General features: G+C 49.7%; 1 protein-coding gene across 2 annotated transcripts in view; it reads right to left on the bottom strand.

Moving 5' to 3' along the window:
* Positions 1-19,551, bottom strand: part of Ubash3a (ubiquitin associated and SH3 domain containing A) — a 34,095-nt gene extending 14,544 nt beyond the window's left edge. Inside the window, exons 1-6 of one of the 2 annotated variants that reach the window (XM_052163468.1) lie at positions 19,264-19,551; positions 17,481-17,534; positions 13,366-13,552; positions 12,027-12,225; positions 8,939-9,108; positions 7,361-7,569 (exon numbers count right to left, since the gene is read on the bottom strand). In XM_052163468.1, coding sequence (XP_052019428.1) covers positions 7,361-7,569; positions 8,939-9,108; positions 12,027-12,225; positions 13,366-13,552; positions 17,481-17,534; positions 19,264-19,376 — 932 coding nt within the window. In that variant the 5' untranslated portion in view covers positions 19,377-19,551. The remainder of the gene's footprint in view (positions 1-7,360; positions 7,570-8,938; positions 9,109-12,026; positions 12,226-13,365; positions 13,553-17,480; positions 17,535-19,263) is intronic. The other variant, XM_052163466.1, reaches the window with a different exon arrangement.
* Positions 19,552-20,933: the final 1,382 nt, after the last annotated feature.

Here is a 20,933-nt window from a genome sequence, read left to right as displayed (position 1 = left end):
AGAGTCTTAAGGCAGGGTAGATGGAGGCCTCCATGGAGGAAGAGTGGATTCTGTCTCCAGGCTACCTTCAGACTCAAGCTATAGCCCCAGATCTTTCCTGGGCCCCACCTGCTGGGCTGACTTTCAGACTTCAGATCTGCCAATCACAGACTTCAGCAGATTTCCCTCCCCACCCAATCCTTCCATCCCTATATCTTACTGGCTCTGTACCTTTAGTGAATGTCAAATCTGTCTCTTTCACACATCATCCACTGATTTCCCATCTACTGTAGTCAGAAGTGTTCGGGGATATTGTAATAGTGGCCAGACACCCTCAAGATTTAGAGAAGCGTTCTGTGGCTAGTGGGTACTGATGGTGCGGGCAACCAGGAAACCGTAAATTACTTAAAGTGCCAGGAGGCGAACAGGCAGGCCATCAGGAACTCTGGGACACATGGGTAGGTGAAGAGCCAAAGCAAGCTGGAAAGTGAACCCCAAAATATGAAACAGGAAGGAGTTTGTGCTCACAGAGTTCCTTCCTGTCTGGAAGGACCAGGCAGGCGGTGAGAGAGGAGGGCGAATGGCCAACACAGAGCACGTGACGCCTCCTTGGAACAGAAAATGAGTGATTTCCCTGGGGCAGAAGCCATTTCACACAAGGAGAAGTTTCCATCAACTGTTTAAAAGTAATGGCCAGCTCCAGCGACAGTTAGCTACTCATGTGGTTCCTGGACAGACGCACTGGGCACTTCTGGGCTGTATTTTATGGGCAGTCCTGCCTGCCACCCTCTATGTCCGATAGCCTCGGCTCTCATTTTCTGTTGACCCAGCAAGATTACTCTCCAATTCCTTTATGGACAAGGAACAGTTTGATTCATTATTAGAAACATGGAAAATGGTTACAACCCACTGAAAACGAGGACGTAGTCACGATTTTGTCAGCCGCTGAATTCAACAACTTAATCTTTTTACATCCACCCGTATTTAGACGCTGACCCACTTTTTGGGGGGTTGGGGGGAGGCAGAGTGCATAGCTGGGTTTTAGAAGGTAGAGTATTACGGGCTGCAATAATGCAGGGGTGGTGGCCTGGTTGAGTAGGCTTCTGGCTATCTGGGGATGGAAGCAGCCTCCCCAAATACTTGGAGGCCATGATTGACATGGGATGTGGGTGGATGGGGATGAGGGTGGATGGGGATGAGGGTGGATGGGGATGAGGGTGGATGGGGATGAGGGTGGGGATGCGGAGAAGGTGCGTGCAGAGGAGGCAGGCTTGTGCGCGTGCGTGCGTGCGTGCGTGCGTGCATGCAAGCGTACGTACGTATGTGAGGCTCAACTCTCTTGAGGGTTAGCGGAACAGCAGAGGCCTGCGTGGCTGGAGCAGAAGGAGCCCAAGGAGGAGAGGCTGGGGTAGAACAGAGGAGCCTCTGTGGATGCAGAGTCAAGTGCTGCAGGCTCACCTGAGGTTCGCGCTTTGAGCAGGTGTCAGGAGCAGACAGATATGGTGACGGTGTGATTGACACGAGATGTGGCTGGGTCTCTCCTTCCCCTCTCATACCTGGGCCTCACACGTTAGACCAGTGCTTTACCACGGAGCTCAACTCCAGGCTTGGCGGCTGAGCCACAGGAAAGGGTGCACCGCTCTTGAACGCAATGCAGAGGCTGTGAGGTTTGACTTGGCCACTGTAAGCCTGGATCTCCTCTAGTGACACATGTGGTACCACTGCGCTGGCTTTGGAGTGAGGGCACGGCTTGGGGACTCTTAGAGCCAGAGTCACAGCCATTTTCGAAGGAGCCGCTCGGACAGGCTCCCCTCACAGGACCATAGGCATCTCGTGGAAGCTCATGCCTTTGCCTCGTTCCGCCCTGTGGCGCCCTGGTGATTCTGAATGCGCAGACGCCATGAATGTCAAGCGACTGGTCACCATTAAAGACACCCCGACCAAGCGTTCTGAGATACCCTCTGGCTTCAGCCCCAGCACAGAAGCAGGAGGCATGTTTGTCTAAAACCATGTTCTTTCTGTTTATTTCTTGTCTCTGCCAGGCACTGACTTGGGTAAACAAGTGTATAGGGAAGAAATTACCATGGATGGCGTTCACTCTTCTTGCCCAGCTTCTGTGGGGTTCCCAGGATGCCAGGTAACCTTATACCTGCCCCATCCTGCTGCCTTCTTCCCTTTGAGATCTCCTTCTTCTCCTCCTCCTCCTCCTCCTCCTCCTCCTCCTCCTCCTCCTCCTCCTCCTCCTCCTCCTCCTCCTCCTTCTTCTTGGTTTTTTCGAGACAGGGTTTCTCTGTGTAGCCCTGGTTGCCCTGGAACTCACTCTGTACACCAGGCTGGCCTCAACTCAGAAATCTGCCTGCCTCTGCCTCCCAAGTGCTGAGATTAAAGGCGTGCACCACCACCACCTGGCTCCATTTGTATCTTCTTAAAAAAAATTTTTTTTGAGACAGGGTCTGAGGTATCCCGGGTTGGCCTATGTAGGCAAAGATAGTTGAAACCCTGAACTTCCAAGGAGTATGAGATTACAGGTGTGCACTACCACATCAGGGCTTAGGGGGCGCTGTAGATCAAACCCAGGGCCTTGTGTATACTGGGCCAGCACTCCATTAGTTGAGCTGCACGCTGATACCTCCTCTCATTCCTTTGGTTCTGATGTCTTTCCAGCTTTTCTTTCCTGATGTCTCTTCTAGGTAAATGCTTCCTTCACCCAGTGAAGTTCAAAGAAATGATCCCACCAGGATTTTGTCTGAAGTATCGTAAAACTGGAAGTGACTCTGAAGAGGACAACTCTCTGTGACTCACTCTCCTCAGTCACCCATGAGGTGTATTTTTGTTTACTCAGTCCCTTCCTTACACTAACTTATCATAGGGAAGGTAACAGCTCCCCACGATTCCAGCCCGAGACTGTCTGGAGCCGTGTGGTGTCGCTTGCCCTGAGTCTCGACAGCAGCTGTCCACCTGACACCTGTGACCACACTCTGGGCCATCTGGGATCTTTGTGGCATTTCGATGTAGTTCATGCGCTCAAATGTTTTCTTTTACGTATATGGGAGCTTTGCCTCCATGTCCGTCTGTATGTCGTAGGTATGGCTGATAGCCATTGAAGCCAGAAGAGGGCATCAGATCTCTTGGGATTGGACTTCCAGAAAGTTGTGAGACACACTGTGTGTGCTGGGAGTTGAACCTGGGTCCTCTGAAAGAGCACTCAATGCTCTTAACTGCTGAGCCATTTCTCTGGTCTTAAGTGTTTTTTGATTACCCATAAGTTATGGTCCTCTGTCCTTGTCATGGTGTCCTGTCTTAGCTCCTCCATATGGACCTGGGCTGGAGAGATGACTTGGCCATTAAAGGCACAACACAACCAACAAGACATGGACTTCATGACTTCGTGAGTTCTCAAGCTACAGATGCCAGCGGGGTGGACTGCAGGTGTCAGTGGATCCCATAACGGAATTGTGACACACATGGAGCCGCTGACAGCCGCTCTCAATGACCGTGCCACCCAGAGCAGATAGAGCTGAAGCACCCCACACAGGAAGTTCAGGCTGCTCTCATCTTCCTGAGGGCAAAGCAGGGAGCATGTGTAACGTGGGGCCCACTGCTCAGACAGTGAAACCATTGTTATCTCCAAGGGACATCTGTGAACTTTACAGTCAGAGAGGAAGTTGAGTTTGTCTGCTAGTATTTCAATTAAAAAAAATGCAAGCAAGAGGTTGGCGAGCACATTGGTGGGTGGCAAATGGATGGAGGAAGGCATGTGACATTTTGTCGGTTTTTTTTTTCGGTTTTTCTCTTGGACTTAGGAGTGTCACTTAGCAGTTAACTGGTACTGTAGAAACGGATAAAGTTTCCATTCACCTTTGTTCCTAGAAGGGGGTCACCTCAGTGTGTGGCATTTCAAAGACAAAGTCACATTAGTGTCTGTCCTGGGGTTACTGTCACACAGACTGGGGCTTCAATGACAAAACAGGTTTCATTGTCTCTCTGCCCTGGAGAGTACGAGTTCCAAGATGGAGGTGATACAGGAACTTGTGATTCATTTTGGGGATTCTGTCCTAGGCCTGAAGACAAGCTGGTGTCTCCCCCCTGTGTCCTCAATGACCTCTGATCAAATTAAGATTGGATAAGGGACACCTTAATTGAAAGGTCTTTCTCTAAAACACATGTTCATCAGGGCTTCAGCATATGAGTTTTTGGAGGGACACAGCTCATCCAGCAACAGTGTACCTTTGCTGTGTGGAAGCCTTCCTCCCGCCAGTTCGCTTTGTGGGATCTGATCATCTCTGTGGCGGGATGTCCTCCTGTGGTTGGAAGACAGCTTCCGCTCCTGTTGGGCTCTCAGTCCTCACCTCTCTGACCTGCGGCCAGGCTGTGTACACGCTCTGCTCTGGGAAGATGTCTGAGTCTGAGGCAGTGACGGTCTTCCCCCCCTCCCCCGCCCCCCGCCCCCAGCTATCTTCCAGTAGTGTGTGGTTTCCAAGTAACCAGTGGATGTTGGATGGGGACCATTGGGTCATCAGAATCCTGTCGCCACCTGCTGGAGAGCTTGCGCTGGTGCTGGTCAGGTTGCCTGGGATGAATGTGTTCCCATGGTAGCCACCTTCAGGGTTGGGGAGGGGTCCTCTGAGCAGGAAGGGGCCTCCTCCCGCGTGGTTTGCAGATCTCTCCCTGGGTGCTAGCATAGCAGCACTACTTGTTGTTCATACCAAGCACTCCCTGTGAGTCCTGTGCCCTTGGGAGTTATTATATATGGAATGTATAGACAACATAGAGTCTGGCCATAGGCCAACTCTGTGCACACAGGTGTCTGGCTACATTCCCCACTACTTAACACCTTTATGACACATTCAGATTTGCCAGGACCTCTCTCAAGACAGGGTGTCATTGTGTAGCACTGTCTACCTTGGACCTCACAGAGGCCGGCCCGCCTCTGCCTCCTAAGGACTGGGATTAAGTTTGCACACCCCTGCGCCCCAATTTCAAACCTCCTTAAATGTTTAGAAGAATATTTAGCAGTTTAAAAAGCCATAGCTCCCAGCCTGTAGTCACACCACAGTGAGTCTCAGGGGCTCGTAGCTATCCTGTGAGGAGGGTGGGATTCTGATATGGGGTGGGGGATGGGTGGAGGATGGGGTGTCCAGTGGGGGTCGGGGGAGTGGGAGCTCATCAGGTACCCCACAACATTCAGCCAGAACCTTCCTTTTTCTTGCAACTTTTACCATATACATTGGTTCCTCAGAGTAACTGGTCTCCCGGGAAGGTCTGGGTCACAAGGTGGGGCACTTGTACAGGTGCAAGGTGACATATTAACAGGAAGTGGAACTGTTGCTAGCCAAAGTTTGCCACAGAAGCTCAGCAGCAGTCGCAGAGTCCAGGCTTTCCCCTTGGCTGATGGCTTCTCTGCCACAGTTAGGTCTTCTGCCCTTGGTGGGGAGAGGAGGGGGATGGGCTGTTAGGCCCCCTCCTCCCCAGCTCTCTGGAGTCTGATGCCAGCCAGTCCTGTCCTATGTTCTTCCGTTGTTGCTGTTGGTTTTATTTATTTATTTATTTTTAAGAGCAGCTAACTGACCATGTTGGCTCTACAGGAAACCAAAGCTTCCTTGATTTTGTGCCATTGTTCAGCCCTTCATCTCCCAAGCTGGGCCTCAGCTTTCACAGGGAGGTGTGTTCTCACTCTCTCAGGCTAGTGGGTCATGAGGAGACACCTGATATAAAAGCCCCGGAATCAAGGCTAAGTTTTGTCTCCTGAGTTTGTAGGTATGCTCCTCAGTTTTTATGAATTAGCACATAAAGCTAAAATAACATGGAATGGCCCCACTGTGGAGCAGGCTGAATCCATGCATTTTAAGAGATATTTTAAATTAATTTGTATACATGTCAGATTCATAAATGCATATAAGAATCCATGGTTAGCTCTGCTGCCTAGCATATGTGAAATGCATGTGACGGTGCATATCTGTAATGCCAGTACTCTGGAGAGGGAAGCAGGAGGATCCGAAGTTCAAAAGGTCATCCTTGGCTATATAGCAACACAGTGAGTCCCAAGACAGCCTGGGTAGGGGTGGTGGGGGATCTATGACATTTGGTGGCACAGTCCGAGGGCACAGATGCTGACCCTGGCCCGTCATGAAAACCCAAATGTAAGCAGAATTTTAGTAGGAAGAACCAGTAGCCTATTAGCCTAGAGGTCACCTGATCTCCCTTTGTAAATAGTTTCAGAAAAACCCTCCATTTAATAAAAATAATAATTGCTTGCAAAGTCTTTTTCCCCATGAAATCCTGCCAGCCACTAAATGGCCCAAATCAATCATTTGCTTTAAATATTCAAAATGCATCACTTCTTAATTTATTCACAACAGAAGTTTTAGCTACAGGAACTTTTGCTACACTCTTTAACTGGCTTCCAGTAGGGGCATGAATAAAACAGGATGGCTTCCATAGCTTTGCCTTGTGATACAAAGAGATACAGGGGGGAAAAATCCTCCCTGAATACACAGAGGCTAGAAGATGTCCAGCAAATATGCATGATACACACACACACACACACACACACACACAGAGCGCATATACATTGTGGGTTGGAGGATGCCCACAGGATCAAGACACAGGTATAGAAGCTGGGTAAAGGTCCCCATGTTGCAGCAAAATGCTTAGCAACATTGTTCATGGGAAACAGAACTAATAAAGAATGATGTTGGCAAAGTAGCTCTGATTATCCTACGTGCAGTGTCAAGGCTATCACCAGGTAAAATGGGAGAGGAGACAGATACATTGAGGGGAGGAACGGATACACTTAAGAAACAACACCTTGGTTTTGAAAAGTTTGAAAACCCGTGGCCTTGGCAGATGGTGCTAGATAGTAAAATAAAGAGATCCACCAATTGATCTGGAAGAAACAAAGCACCAGGAGTAGGCCGGCTTCCGGGAAACACATTTTACCAACAACCACACAAGCTTAGGGGAGGACCCTGAGTGTCAGATGATATCCCAGTGCTAGCCATGCCAGGAACTCAGCCTTATAGGATCATTAAGTTTGTATCATTTTGTTATAGGACAATAAGAAGTTGCTAACTCTCCTTAGAAGGCTATGAGGGCCAGTTCTGACCTCTGTGTGCCCTCTGTGATGTCCATAAGATGGAAGTATTTCACAGTATTTGAGCATTATTATCTCAGATGAGTAATTTGAAGCAATCTGATTTCCTGAGGGTTATCAGCAGAAACCACGAATAGATCAGATGTTTGCTGTGAGCACTGGGGAAGAGGGGTGGGGTGTGGGCAGAGTAGGGACTGCAAGCCTTTCTAATGACAGAATTGAGAAGTACACAACCACTGTGCCCACTGTTTCAGGTGGTAACTGGCAGAGAGAGAGGGTAGTTCTCACCTGTGCTTAACCCAGGTGTCAGCCTCGTTGGCTCGCTCTGTGTAGTTCTCCGGCAAGAAGCCCCGGCAGCCAGTCCGATGTGAGGTCCCAATGGCCCAGCCCTCGCTGGCCTCTTCTTGCTGAGTGGGGTCCACGAAGATGTAGTCACCAGGACTGAGCATTAGCTCATCCGCATTCTGGGGTTTGTACTGGAACAGTGCCTTCAGGGTCTAGAAAGGAGGCAGGAGACCCATGTCTTAGTGAGGGTTTGGCTGGGAGGCCAACAGCAGCAGGAGGCCACATACCAGTCTGTCTCGCCTTCTGACTCCTCTGATGTGTCTAATATCTCCAAGGTCCTTTCATGCCTTTTGCCTAATGATACACAGTGTAGAACATAGCCAAATACCACAGCTTAGAAATCTTAGGGTGGACTTAGAAAGTTTAATGTCTGTCCTCTTCCTTCTATTCATCCACCCATGCATTCGTCTGTCCATCTATTCAAATACTCATTTTCCCATCTGTGCATCTATCTATGTATCTGTATCTATGTGTCTATGTATGTATCTATCTATCTGTGTATCTATGTATGTATCTGTGTATCTATTTATGTATGTAAGTAGCTATGTATCTATCTATGAATCTATGTATTATATATGTATGTATGTATGTATCCATCCATGCACTCCTCCATCCAACTACCCACCCGTCTTTCTAATTTAGTCGTCTATCCAATGACCCATCTATCACTTTATTTACTCATCTATCTGACATCCCATCCTCTATCGACTCATTCATTCTGTCCTTCCACTTATCTACCCATTCCCCTCATTCATATGCCAATCTAACCATTCATTAAGTCATCTATCTATCTACCCATGAATTCCTCCATCCATTTATCCATCCATCCATCTATCCATTCATTCACCCACTTATCCATCCACCGCCCATTCATTTGTCCAACCATTCATCTACCCATTTTATCCATCCATCCATCCATCCATCCATCCATCCACCATCCATCCATCCATCCATCCATGCATGCATGCATCCCTCCACCCATTCAGTTATTCACCCCACTCACCTACCCACCCACCAATCTATCTAGTCATCCATCATTTCTCCTGATACCTGTTTCTCTGATAGGAAAGGCCTTACAGTGTGACTAAATATGCATATCTACTTTCCTTGGTGTGAAGCTATTTACAATTTCCCTTATAACAGGGAATGCCGTGGCTCCCTCATACTTATTCCCTGTGGGACATACTTTCTTTCTCAACCACACAGCTCTTAGGAAAGGAAAGCTTAGCATGAAGCCCACCAAAATCATGACAGAGGATAAATTAACAAGCAGACCATATATTAACACACCTTGGCAATGGGCTTTCTGAATACCACAGGAGCGCTTTCATTGTCTTTTGAAATGGTTGTATATACTCAATTCATCTATAAAGGGATGTGATTTCTAAACAGCACATAAGGAGAGGGCTCCAGCAGAGGAGAGCCCCCTCTTTTCGTCGGGGAAGATTGTAGGAGTTAGTGCCATCAGGGGAGCATTTACTCACGTCCAATCAGTAAGAAAGGCTGGGCCAGTTCTCTCACCTGGTAGTGCACAAAACGCATGTCTCTGGAGTACAGGGCAGCTGTCCATTGGCAGGTGTGGCTGGGCTGGATGGTCCTGGCCAGCTGCTCCAGGGTCCTTTGATGGTGAGGGTAGAACTTATGGGCCAAGGTCAGGTGCAGCTGCTTGGTGCAGGGCTTGATGGTACAGTCTGTGGAGTCAAGAAAATGCAGGATGCTGAGTGTCTCATCCTGAATGCCAAGCGCACGTAGCACGTTGGGTACCCACTCTGAATGTCAGGTGGGAATAGGGGTGCCGAGAACCTGCCCCTGAATGCCAGTGCTGCCCCTCCTAGTCAGGCCATTGTTCTCCTGCACCTTAGTGTTGGTGCTTTCTTGACAAAGCAAGGACAGGACTCTCCCTAATGAGAAGGGATGTGATTGGGTGCTTGCAGTTTTTGAAAAACACAAACACAAAAACAAAAGCAAAAACCAAAAGGGCAGACACAGAGATGTAGCTCAAGGTCTCCAGAGCTCTTAGGCTGCAAGCTAGCTCGAAATGCAGTGAATGGACCCTTCATGGTCTGGTGCACACGTGACTGGGGCCTAGTCTCTCAGTTGGTGCTGTTTGGTTTTGGTTTTGATTTGAGACAGGATCTCATGTATCCTAGACTGCTTTGAACTTGTTACATAGCTGAGGATGACTCTGAACTTCTCATCCTTCTGCCTCTGTCTCCTGAGAGCCAGGATCATAAGCACGCATCCACATCCCTGGTTTATCTGTTGCTAGCCACTGAATCTGGGGCCTCACTATTGCTAGGGGAACACTCTACCCACCGAGCCATGTCTCCAGCCCCAGGTCAATGCCTCTTGCTTAAAGAAGAGTCTCCTTGAGTGATGGACATAAAACCTCCAGCCTGTCTAACATTCATTAGACTTTCCTCCCTGGAGGCCCGGTAGTGCTGAGGCCCAGTGCTTTGTGATGGCCTCTGCCCTTGAGAACACCTCAGCTCCCGGTGGGCTTTTGCGTCTCTCAGGTTGGTAAGCAAGAGAGGACAGTAATCTCAGGAACAGTCAGATCTGGTGTCAGTGGGACTGCAAGCATTACAGGCTCTGAGGAGGCAGTCCGGTGTCTTTGTAGAAATGACAGACTTTGCTGTGGAAGGGCCTACTTTAAGGCTCTTCTGTCCTTGTCACCACAGGGGCCTTGGCTGAGAGTCATGCTCTGACTTAGTTTCCTTTGTGACAGTATCCTAGTACTTGAGGATAAAGATGGTTAATTCCAGGACTCTGGAGTCCACTGTGCCTGAGTGCGGCTTGCTGCCTCTTTCTCCAGGTCAGGAAGCAAATGGGACGTGTTAATCCCCTAATGAAAGTTCAAAATTGAAGTACCTCAGTGCTAGGTGCTAGGTTCACCTCAGTATCCTCCACAGAGAGGACTTTTTGTTTGTTTTTTGTTTTTGTTTTTGTTGTTGTTGTTTTTTTTTTTTTTCTGAGACAGGGTTTCTCTGTATAGCCCTGGCTGTCCTGGAACTTGCTCTGTAGACCAGGCTGGCTTCGAACTCAGAAATCCACCTGCCTCTGCCTCCCAAGTGCTGGGATTAAAGGTGTGCGCCACCACTGCCGGGCTACATGGGGGACCTTTAGCAGCCAGCTAGACCCTGGCCAGGTCCCCAATCCCTAAGCTTCTACAGAAGCAGCCAGTTCAGGAGGCACAGAGGTATGTGTAGGTGATGGGAATTTTTTTTCGAGACACTTTTTAGTAGTTCGGGATGGTATGCTCCCCAAATGAGTGAGCAGAGCCTGGAAAAGACCTGGCCTGGCTTCCCCAGAGACCCAGGGGTGAGTCACGCTGACTTCTCAATAGGCTTTTGTTTTTCCTCTGTTGCTCTGTGTACCCAGGGTTCAGTTTCACTGAGAGAGGCAATGTGGGCAGGGAGGGACTTGGGACTCTCCTGAGCTGTCATTTCGGGAGCGTCTCCTAGCCTCTCAGGTCAGACTGAGGTTGGCTTAACCTGGGAAAGGCAGGAAGAGCCTGCTCAGGGTCAGGAGATGGGTATGAGCAAGCTCAGGGCCAGCGCTCTCAGGAAGTGAGGCCCTTGTAGTGTTCAAAGAGACATAATGCAAAGTTTCAGGCTATCAGGACGGGCGAGCTTCCTGCTCACCCGTTCCTGCTGCAACAGGATACCCAAACTGGGTGGTGTAAAACAACAGGCCTTTATTGTCTTAGCGATCTCTCTCGGAGGCCAGAAGTTCAAAATCAAGGTGTGGGTGGGGCCGCATGCCTTCCAAAGGCTCTGGGGTTGGGTCCTTTGCTGTCCTCCAGCTTCTTCCTGGTGGACCCAGACGTCCCTCAGCTGTGGCTCCATCCGGCCCATCTCCGCCTCTGTGGTCAAGTGGCCTCCTTGCTATCCCCAGTGTGTCTTTTGCAGGACCATGTAATTGATTTAGGGTTATTGATTTAGGTTTCAATCACCAGTTATTGATTTAGGGTCACTTTACTCCAGTGTGATCTCATCTTAATTAATTGAATCTTTAAGGAGCCTATTGCTAAGTAAGGTCCCATTCTGAGGTTCCTTGGGGGAGGGGTCCTGGGTAATCTAGGCAGGGATTTCTGCCATGCAGACTCAAGTTTTTTCTTCCTTCCTTTCCTTCTTTCCTTCCTTTCTTTCCTTCTCTGTCTCTCTCTCTCTCAGTCTCTCTCTCTGTTTCTCTTTGCCCCCCTCTCTCTCTTTCTTTTTGTTTCTTGAGACAGAATCTTATGTAATTAAAGCAGGACTCAAACTAGCTCTGTAGTAAAGGATGCACTTGAACTTCTGATCCTCCTGCCCCCCCTCCCCTTTCCTGGATTACAAGTGTGTGGACCTCATATCTGGAGTATGCACCACTGAGGGTCAAACCACATGCCCTAGCAATCACTTTACTAACTGAGATATACCGCTGCAACTTCCTTCCCCCTTTAAGGTGAGACCTATAAAACTCACCTAGGGACAAGATCCAAACTATCCCTCGGAGAATGGTCATTAAAGGGCCATCACCACTCACAGAAGCTGATCCCTTAAGGCCTTAGATGTGGCTATGCTGAGACACAAAGGGTTTGGTATGTCTGTCCACGGCTGGGGTCCCCTACCTGCCAGGGCTGACGCCTCTGTGGCAAATGCCATGGCGAATTCCCGGATGATGTCAGCAGGGCTGTCGTTGATGAAGAAGCCTAGGTAGCTGATGGAAGAATGGAGAACAAGAGGAACCTCGGTGGGGAAGGAGCCAAGGATCCTGTCCCCGGCGCGTCTCAGAGCCTCATACAAACACTCCACCTTCTGGTCTTCACACTAAGGGAAGAGAAGCAAAGAATGGGTATCCTCAGGGTTTGTTGAATTAATTCACCTATTGAGACTCAAGGCTTAATCATTATGAACTATCCTTTGTCCAAGATGCTGGGATTCTCCCTGTCCAGCCCCTAAAGTTATGGAGTGAAGGGTCATCACCACTCCCCACCTGCAAGTCTTCTGTTCAGTTATTTGAGGGATCTTAGATAAGACTTTCTGGAATATGATCCCCTCTACATCTCTAGTTAGGAAGTCCCCTGTTACTGCCCCCTGTCACCTCCCCCGTGTCAGTCCTCTTTCCTTCTCTGCATATGTTAGCGGCTGGAATTCTCTAGTCAACTCTGGAAGCTCACAGTGCCCTGAGGGGTCCTAGTTTAGATCTCCAGAAAGCAATGGTTTAGTCCTGACCCCAGAGAGCTCCTGGTCTCAGGCACACAGGGGTGATTTGTGGATGTTTTCGAGGTGCTGTTTTCCAGGGGAAAGCTTCTAGAAAGTTCTTTCTTGCGCATTATGGCAGGCTCTGCCCTGATGTCCTAGCAGTAAGTAGGTCCTTCTCTAGCTCATCAAGTAGAGGTATAGAAGAAAGGCTGTGGGTCTTCCCCCTTGGCCTCAGGCCTTCTTCTCTTTGTCCAGCAACAGTACATCTCTTTCCTTAACAATGTTCCCTAAGGAGGCTGCTAACTTGGCCATTTTTTTTTCTCCAAGGACTGGGCCCTGACATAGGGAAGACCCTGATTTATGTCCAGCCAGATCAGCATCCTTCAGTACTTCGGCACATGGGGGGGGGGGTTCTTGCTCTGTTTAGGACTTTGCTAATCTCTGGGTGGACAAGGACCAGGATAACATCTGCCTTCCTAGAGGGGCATATCACCCAAATGTGTCCCTGGAGATATTGACAAAAAGATGCACAGAGCCTGGGATTATACCTTCTTCTTCCTAAGGAGCTGAAGACTCTAAAATGAATTGGGTCCTAAAGGATAAACTGAAGTTGACCAGAGAAAGGAAAAGATCCCACAAAGCAGATAGGTTATGCTAATGTCTTGATTAAAAATTAATCAGTTGTGTTCTATTGTTGCTCAGTTACCAGAGAATACTGCCCTCAGCTGTGGTGGTGAGCATTTAAGGCCTCCAGAGTGAACTCACCGTGAAAAAGTCACAGAGTGTCACATGAGGGAAGACCTCATGTGCTCTGTTCTTTGCACACTGGCGTCTGCTCTCTCTCCAGAACTCTTGGAGTTTTTCCAGCAAGGGCCCAGTGGGACAGAGGAAGAGAGCATACTCCTGGGGGATGGGGTCATCCAGAGAAGGGTCATTGCAGTGGCCATGCAGCCTGCAACAGAAAACACTGTCATATCAATCGGAGCGGTCCCCATTGAGAACATGCAACAGCAGCAACACCAGCCCAAAGTTAGGGGTATGTTGATCTCACACAAACACATCAGTGCTGTGGCCATCCTTGCAAGATGGCACCAAGTGGTGGGGCTGTATGGCTCTAGGCTAGACCAATGCCTACCTGCTCTCAGTCCCATTATAGTCTGACACTGTAGCCAAAGATGAGAGGCCCAGACCCCAATCTTCAGAAGAATGCTGGTCTAGGTACCTTTGTGGTATTAAAACACACATACAGGGAATTTTCCCCCCACATTTCGACTTCACCACCAACTTCAAATTAAATAGAAAAATTTAAACCACAAAAGATTGGACAATATTTAAGTGAATACTAGTGGCTTTTTGTTTTTGTTTTTTGTTTGTTTTTGTTTTTTGGATTTGTTTTTTTTGTTTTGTTTTTTGTTTGTTTGTTTGTTTGTTTTTGAGACAGGGTTTCTCTGTATAGCCCTGGCTGTCCTGGAACTCACTCTGTAGACCAGGCTGGCCTTGAACTCAGAAATCCGCCTGCCTCTGCCTCCCAGAGTGCTGGGATTACAGGTGTGCACCACCACTGCCTGGCTATAAATACTAGTGTTTTGTTTTGATTTTTGACTCAAAAAGTATTTATTTATTTTGATGAAAAACAGCATTTATTTGTTTATTGAGACAGAACTCGATCTATACCTGGTAGGCCTGGTGGTGATTCTGTTTGCCTCAGTCTCCTCACTGCAGGGAATACAGGTGGGAGCCACCACACCTAGCTAAGAAAACCACTCTAAACACTAGAAAGATTGATGTACAACGCCAAATACAAGTTCATCATAAAATAAATAAAAATGGAAGAGACACAATTTCTCTCATCGGTCAAGTTAAGATAGGCATTTATTTCAAAGATTCGATGCTGTTTTCCGTTACGTCAAAAGTACAGCGAGACCACAAGCTGTAGCTGTACAACTGTTGCTTAGCACTGTCAGCCGAGGAAAACACTCAGTGTCTTAAATGAATAATTCTACTTCAAGACAAGAAGAGCAAGAGGCATTGACAAAAAATTCACATGGAAATATCTCCGTATGGCAATAACTAAGCAGCAGTTAGCTTAGCACACTCATTGGAGAACTCCCCGTGACCGACTGGGATGTCCTGTGATGTCACATCATGGCTAGGAAGTGGGGGTGCCATCACCAGGCATACACCTCGTTGTAAGCAAGTTCACTTGAGAATAATCTGCAGCAGAGCTGAGCCTGCACCTCTTGTTCTCCCTGTGCCTCTTTCCTGAGCTCACCCCAATGGCGCATTTGCAGCAGATCCAGCGAGCATGCATGCGTGTTTGTATAGACCATGAGTTAGTTCAAGCCACTCCATGACCGGCATTTTGGGTTCTTTCACGTAGAGAATAGACGTCTAGGTGCGTTGCCAGAATGAGGACTACCAAGGCTGCCTCACAATCCCCCTTACACGTATAGAACCTCTACTCATTTCCAAATCCAGGCACACGTTGTTTCCATCGCTGTGAAGAGACACCCCACAGCAACTCTTATCAAAGAAAACATTTCATTGGGGCTGGCTTACAGGTTCAGAGGTTAAGTCCATCATTGTCATGGCGGGAAGCATTCAGGCAGACATGGTGCTGGAGAAAGAGCGGGAAAAGCTCTACATCTGGATCCACAGGCAGCAAGAAGAGATCCTGAGCCAGTGGTCCGGTGAGCATTGAGACCTCAAAGCCCACCCCCAGCGACACACTTCCTCCAATAAGGCCACACCTCCTGATGATGCCACGCCCATTTCCTCCAACAAAGCCACACCTCCTGATAACGCTGCACCCTATAGACAGACCATTCTCATACGTGAGTCTGTGGGGGCCATTCCTATTCAAACCATCACACCTCTCAACTACTTTCACAGTTCCAGAGCTTCCAGCTCAATGATCAAGTGCTCTGTGTATTATCTGATTGGTTTTTAAGGTCTCTGCATAGAGACGGAACCCTGTGGAATTAGATGGTTAGATTTCCATGTTCCCAGTGTTGACTGACACCACACATTGCCTCCTCTTCAGCAACATCAAAGGGAAGTGTAGGGAACCTGGTATCATCTCTCTCCTTGGTAAGTCTCATTGGCTAGGCTGCTACTGACAGGTAATATCCAGGCATACTCCCAGCCCCACAACCACCGAGCTTGGCCTGTGCTGTATAATTTAGATCTGGAGGCTGGCTTTGAAGTTAGATGGCTGGAACTCTGGGCATTCCCCATGTCTTGTAGAGGCACTGTCTACCCACCTTCACTCTCATTGTCAGATTGACAGAACTCTGGGGGGGTTGCCTATCCAATGGAGGGGGTACCTGTGCATCCTCTGTCTGTGCCCCCTTTGCCTGTGCCTCCTCTGTCTGTGCTCCCCTCTGTCTGTGCCCCCTCTGCCTGTGCCCCTTCTGCCTGTCCCCCCCTCTGCCTGTGCCGCCTTTACCTGTGCCCCCTCTGCCTGTGCTTCCTCTGCCTGTGCCCCCTCTGCCTGTACACCCATACCCTCTGCCTGTGCAGCCTCTATCTGTGAACCCTCTGCCTGTGCACCCTTGGCCCATGGTCTTGTAGGCAGAGGTTCTCCTAGAGCACAGAAACCCAGGCTCATTTTCAGGCTTCTTCCATTCAGTGATGGAAGAGATTTGCTTTGTTTAGGTAGTGTGGGGCACAGAACCCAGGATGGCAAATATTGATTGCGTATTTGCTAGAGTCTAGAAGCAATCCTAGAAGACAAATCGTCAGGCTCCACCATGAGGGAAAGTCTAGGTTGGGTCACCTGAGGAAGGAAGGCTCAACCTGAATGAATGACTGAGTGGCGCCATCTCACCGTTAGAGATGGCTCAATCTGACCGAGTGTGTCATCCCACAGACGGAGATATGGCATTGGGAGTGGGCTGAGCACGGGCGGCTGGAGGGACCCGCACCTCTGAGCGTGCTTCAGGCACCAACATCCATGCCTCCCAGCTTCCTCTCTGGAAGATATGAAGAGGCCAGCTGTCTCACACGCCGGCCACATCACATGGCTTTCCCTCCAAGATGGCGGCTGGCGTGGGGTGTGCACCGTCAAATACTCCCAGATAAGCCCTTCCTTCTGTGAGTTGCCTTTGCTGGGCATTTGATCTCAGCAACAGGAAAGGGAACTAATAGAGAGCCCAGGTCTCCACAGGGCTGAGCCACAGAGGAGCCCAGGGTCTGCTTTTTACTGTTGTTCAACTTTTACTGTGGCTTCTTCAGGTAAGAGCGGAAGGGACTTCCCAGCTGGGTGGAAGGATGATGCCAAGGCTGGGGAGGAGCTCCTTAAAACAAGGACCTCCCCAATCTCACCCCCCAGGAAGGGGGCTGGAGTGTGAGTTAAGGAGAGTCATGTTTCCTTAACCCCACTCCAGATGTATCCTTTAATACTTTGGGGATTCCTGACTGTCTTTAAATTCCCTTCCATTGCAGCAGGTCTTCAAATGTGTGAATTTTATATCAACAAAAATAACACCTTCCTGCTCATTTAACATATATCACAAACATGAATCTTTTTTTGAGTCAAATTTGGATGAAATCATGTGTGCGCATGTGTGTGTGAGATTGTGTGTGTGTGTGTATGCATGCTTGCTTGCACTTATGTGCAGGGGTAGAAGCTAGGATGCTTGGTAGGATCTATCCAGAGCCCTAAATCTGGCTTTCAAGTGAGAAAAACCTCTAGATTCTCTCATAATATCGTAAAGATGGGTTTCGTTATTTCTCTGGTCTCAGAATTGGTGCAAATGGATGTCATTTTGAGTCACTTCCGCAGGCACCCCATCCCACTCAGAAGATCCACCTGGGGTATAGAGTCTCCGTGGAGTCACCCACAGCCCCCATGACCCTGCAGCTCCCATTCCACTCACCAGTCTGCGGCCTCCTCTGCCGTCTTCCTCCCTGTGGCTGCCAGTGCTTTGAGCCTGTGGAACGTGAACACGGGACAGTCAAGGCCCGCTCATCTCTTCTTAGGAAGGGGTGAGTTCTGGTAGTGAAATGGCTGCTCAGTTACACTGTGAACTACCAGGGCCAAGCTCCTGGACTTCCCAGAAATGCCCTCCTGCCAAGATCTCCATCTTTCGCACAGTGACTCGTGCCATCCCCTAAATCCCACGGCACTCAAGACCCGACCTCTGCTCTCCCTTGCTTTCCTCTCTCTGCACCCTGCTATCCTGCAGCAAAGCCAACCCAATCCATCTACTTGTGTATGCTCAACTGTCTGAGACAGGCTGCATCCCCGGTGCATCCCCAGCTCCAGCACGGACTCTGCCCTGACAGATGCAGCCCCAACCCAGTTGCTCAGCAGGAAGTACCCCTTACCCAACCACCGGGCAGGCAGGCGTATCCACATCCCTCTCCTGTGTCTCCCCCAACCCCCAATTGCTCATTGGTGCTTTCCTAATGGCTCCCATGTGTCATTCATTCTGGGACCAGGGACATAAATATGATGACTTGAATTTGGCTGAGTTGGGTCAAAGAAACCAGAGTGGGCAATGGACCCAACCATCATTGGCTGATACAGCCGGTCCCCATTGGAACCCAATGTAATACTGCCCAGTAGTACTGCCATTTGTGTGAAGGGCAATGGGGATATGGCTGCCTGGAGAGGCCATGACAGAGAAGTCATAAACATGAGTCCCTTCTGAGCCCTGCCTAAGAACCTGAAGACACACAGGTGTTGATCGGTATAACCTAGCAGGGATTTTTGAAGGTGAGCCTACCATATGACTTGGGCAGTAAAACAGAGTGGGTCTCGGTGGCCTTGGGAGCCGGTTCCTGTCCTACCTAGGTTTGCCACAGGCTACTCCTTAGGCCTTGGTGTTCTCTCTGCAGCTGGATGGTGAGCATGTGACCGTTGGCTTCCTGGTGGCTTCTGTTCCCCGTTTAGTGACCACGAAGCCCTGATGTCGGGAGAAGAAACTAGCTTCAATACTATGTCCTTCAGGGTAGCCAGGGTCTCGTTATGTCATCGAAGGACTCTTTGCCTCACTCCCTGAGACCCAGGTTCCCTGAAGCACACTTCCGACTTGTGTCTCTGAGGGAGTAAGGATCTGAGAGGACCACCGCTAAGAAGCAGGTTTACGATGGATGGTCTGACCACGGTCAGCAGCGTCTCTTTCCTCTCAGAGCCCAGGGGGACTTGGATGAGCCCAGTGGTGCTGAGCCGAGCTGTCCCTGGAATTTCTCACACATTCTATTTTGTCCCAGGATATTCTGGATATTTTCCCTAAAGACAAGTGGCTTTCCCTGGGCTGCTTAGAAACTTGAATGGTAATTCTCTCTGGGGATCCTAGCCTTAGAGCCTCATGTCAGAGTTAGATACCTTGAAATGTCACTTTGGAGTCACCGATCTGCAAAAGAGTAACATTTGCCCTCACACCCCTCCAATTCCCCCCAAGTGGGTAGCCAGAGGCCCATGTGGCTTCTAATGTGCACATGTTTCTGTCAGTCGGTTAGGAAGAGCACATCTTTCAAAGCTTAAGACCATTCTGTGTATAAACAAGAGGAAGGGGCTTTCTTTTTGAGACACCCATCTTACACTCTAGCAGGAAGTCAGTAACATTCAGTTACCCAGTTGCAAGGCAGGTGGAACAGAGGATCCACCCAGACAGGGAAGCCAGGCTCTGGGGCCCTGGCAGCTGCGGTACTCACGCGGTATGTGTGGGGAAGCCCATGGCCAGGAGGGGGTCCAGGAGTGAGGGGGAGCTTCGGCCTCTGAGCTTGTTGGAGACCTTGGCATAGAGTTGCGTCTCCCCCGCAGCCATGTCTTCCTGCTTGCTGAACAAGAGGTGCCTGCTCACTGCAAGGACTAGATAAAGTGAGAGAGGAGAAGGAGGCAGGCTGAGGCTCTGAAGAAAAACCTCAAACCCTTTTTTGATCTCTCTGACACAAGCGAATATCCTGTTTGCACAATGTTAGGGGCTTGAGTTCTCCCAGCCGGTCCGCAGCAGTGAGTTCTCCCAGCCGGTCCGCAGCAGTGTCTTCCAAACCCACCGGCTCCTGCAGTGGGGTCTGGCCCGGAATCCATCGCTGGGATCTGCTGTGTGCTTGGGAAGCATTTGGGAGGAGGAATACCTGAGAGTGTGTGTGTGGGGGGGGGGGAAGGGAGGAGCAGACGGAGGGAGCAGACATCTGGAACAGCCTTCTCTCGTGAGTTCTGCCGGGCACCTACGCTTGCCACCCTGGACCTTACCTCCGTGTCTGCAGACTAAACACCGGCACTCACTCTATACACTGCCCCTGCTTGCTTATAAAAACATTTTTTAAAAAAAATATTTAATTGACTTTTTTTTCAAAGTAAGAACTTTTAAAATTTGGTGTTATGTATGTAGCATGAGGAATTTCCATAAAGTGAGGAGATTCCCTCCCCCCCCCCAACCAGGACCAATGAAACAGTAATGTAAACCCTGCAGTATTTAGTTTTATAGGCACCTTTCTTTGTAAAGGGACAGTTGGCAGTGTTTGGAGACATTTGCGGTTGTCAACGCTCTGAGAGGGGTGGCAACTAGTGGAAGCCAACCACAGATGCCACAGGACAGCTATGAAGGTTAGGAAACCCTGCTTCAGAACTTTCCAGACTCTTAGGAGCGTCCCTACCCCACCCTGCCTCTCTCTTCCTGCGGATATCCCCCTCCCCTACAAGCTCCCTTGTGCATTAATTTCAAGCCTCGTGTAACCAGAACACTGGAACACATGCTCTATCAAGGTTGGATTTTTCCTTCTCTTCTCTTCTCTTCTCTTCTCTTCTCTTCTCTTCTCTCTCTCTCTCCTCTCCTCTCCTCTCCTCTCCTCTCCTCTCCTCTCCTCTCCTCTCCTCTCCTCTCCCCTCTCCCCTCTCCCCTCTCCCCTCCCCTCCCCTCCCCTCCCTCCTCTCCTGTCTTTTCCTCCCCTCCCCTCTCCTCCCCTCTCCTCTCCTCCCCTCCCTCTCCTCCCCTCTCCTCCCCTCCTCTCCTCTCCTCCCTCCCCTCTCCTCCCCTCCCTCCTCCTCCCCTCCCCTCCCATCCCCTCTCCTCCCCTCTCCTCCCCTCCCCTCTCCTCTCCTCCCCTCCCCTCCCCTCTCCTCTCCTCTCCTCCGCTCCCGTCCCCTCCCTTCCCCTCCCCTCCCCTCCCCTCCTCTCCTGTCTTTTCCTCTCCTCCCTCCTCTCCCCTCTCCTCTCCTTCCTCTCCTCCCTCCCCTCCCTCTCCTCTCCTCTCCTCTCTTCCTCTCCTCCCCTCCCCTCTCTTTCCCTCCCCTCCTCTCCTCTCCCCTCCCCTCCCTTCCTCTCCCATACCCCTTCTCTCCCTCTTCTCTCTTCTCCCCTCTCTCTTCTCTCCCCTCCCCT

This window comes from Apodemus sylvaticus, chromosome 19, assembly GCF_947179515.1.
Source record: "Apodemus sylvaticus chromosome 19, mApoSyl1.1, whole genome shotgun sequence".
Classification (NCBI taxonomy): domain Eukaryota; kingdom Metazoa; phylum Chordata; class Mammalia; order Rodentia; family Muridae; genus Apodemus; species Apodemus sylvaticus.
This window is presented reverse-complemented; position numbering and strand designations above follow the sequence as displayed.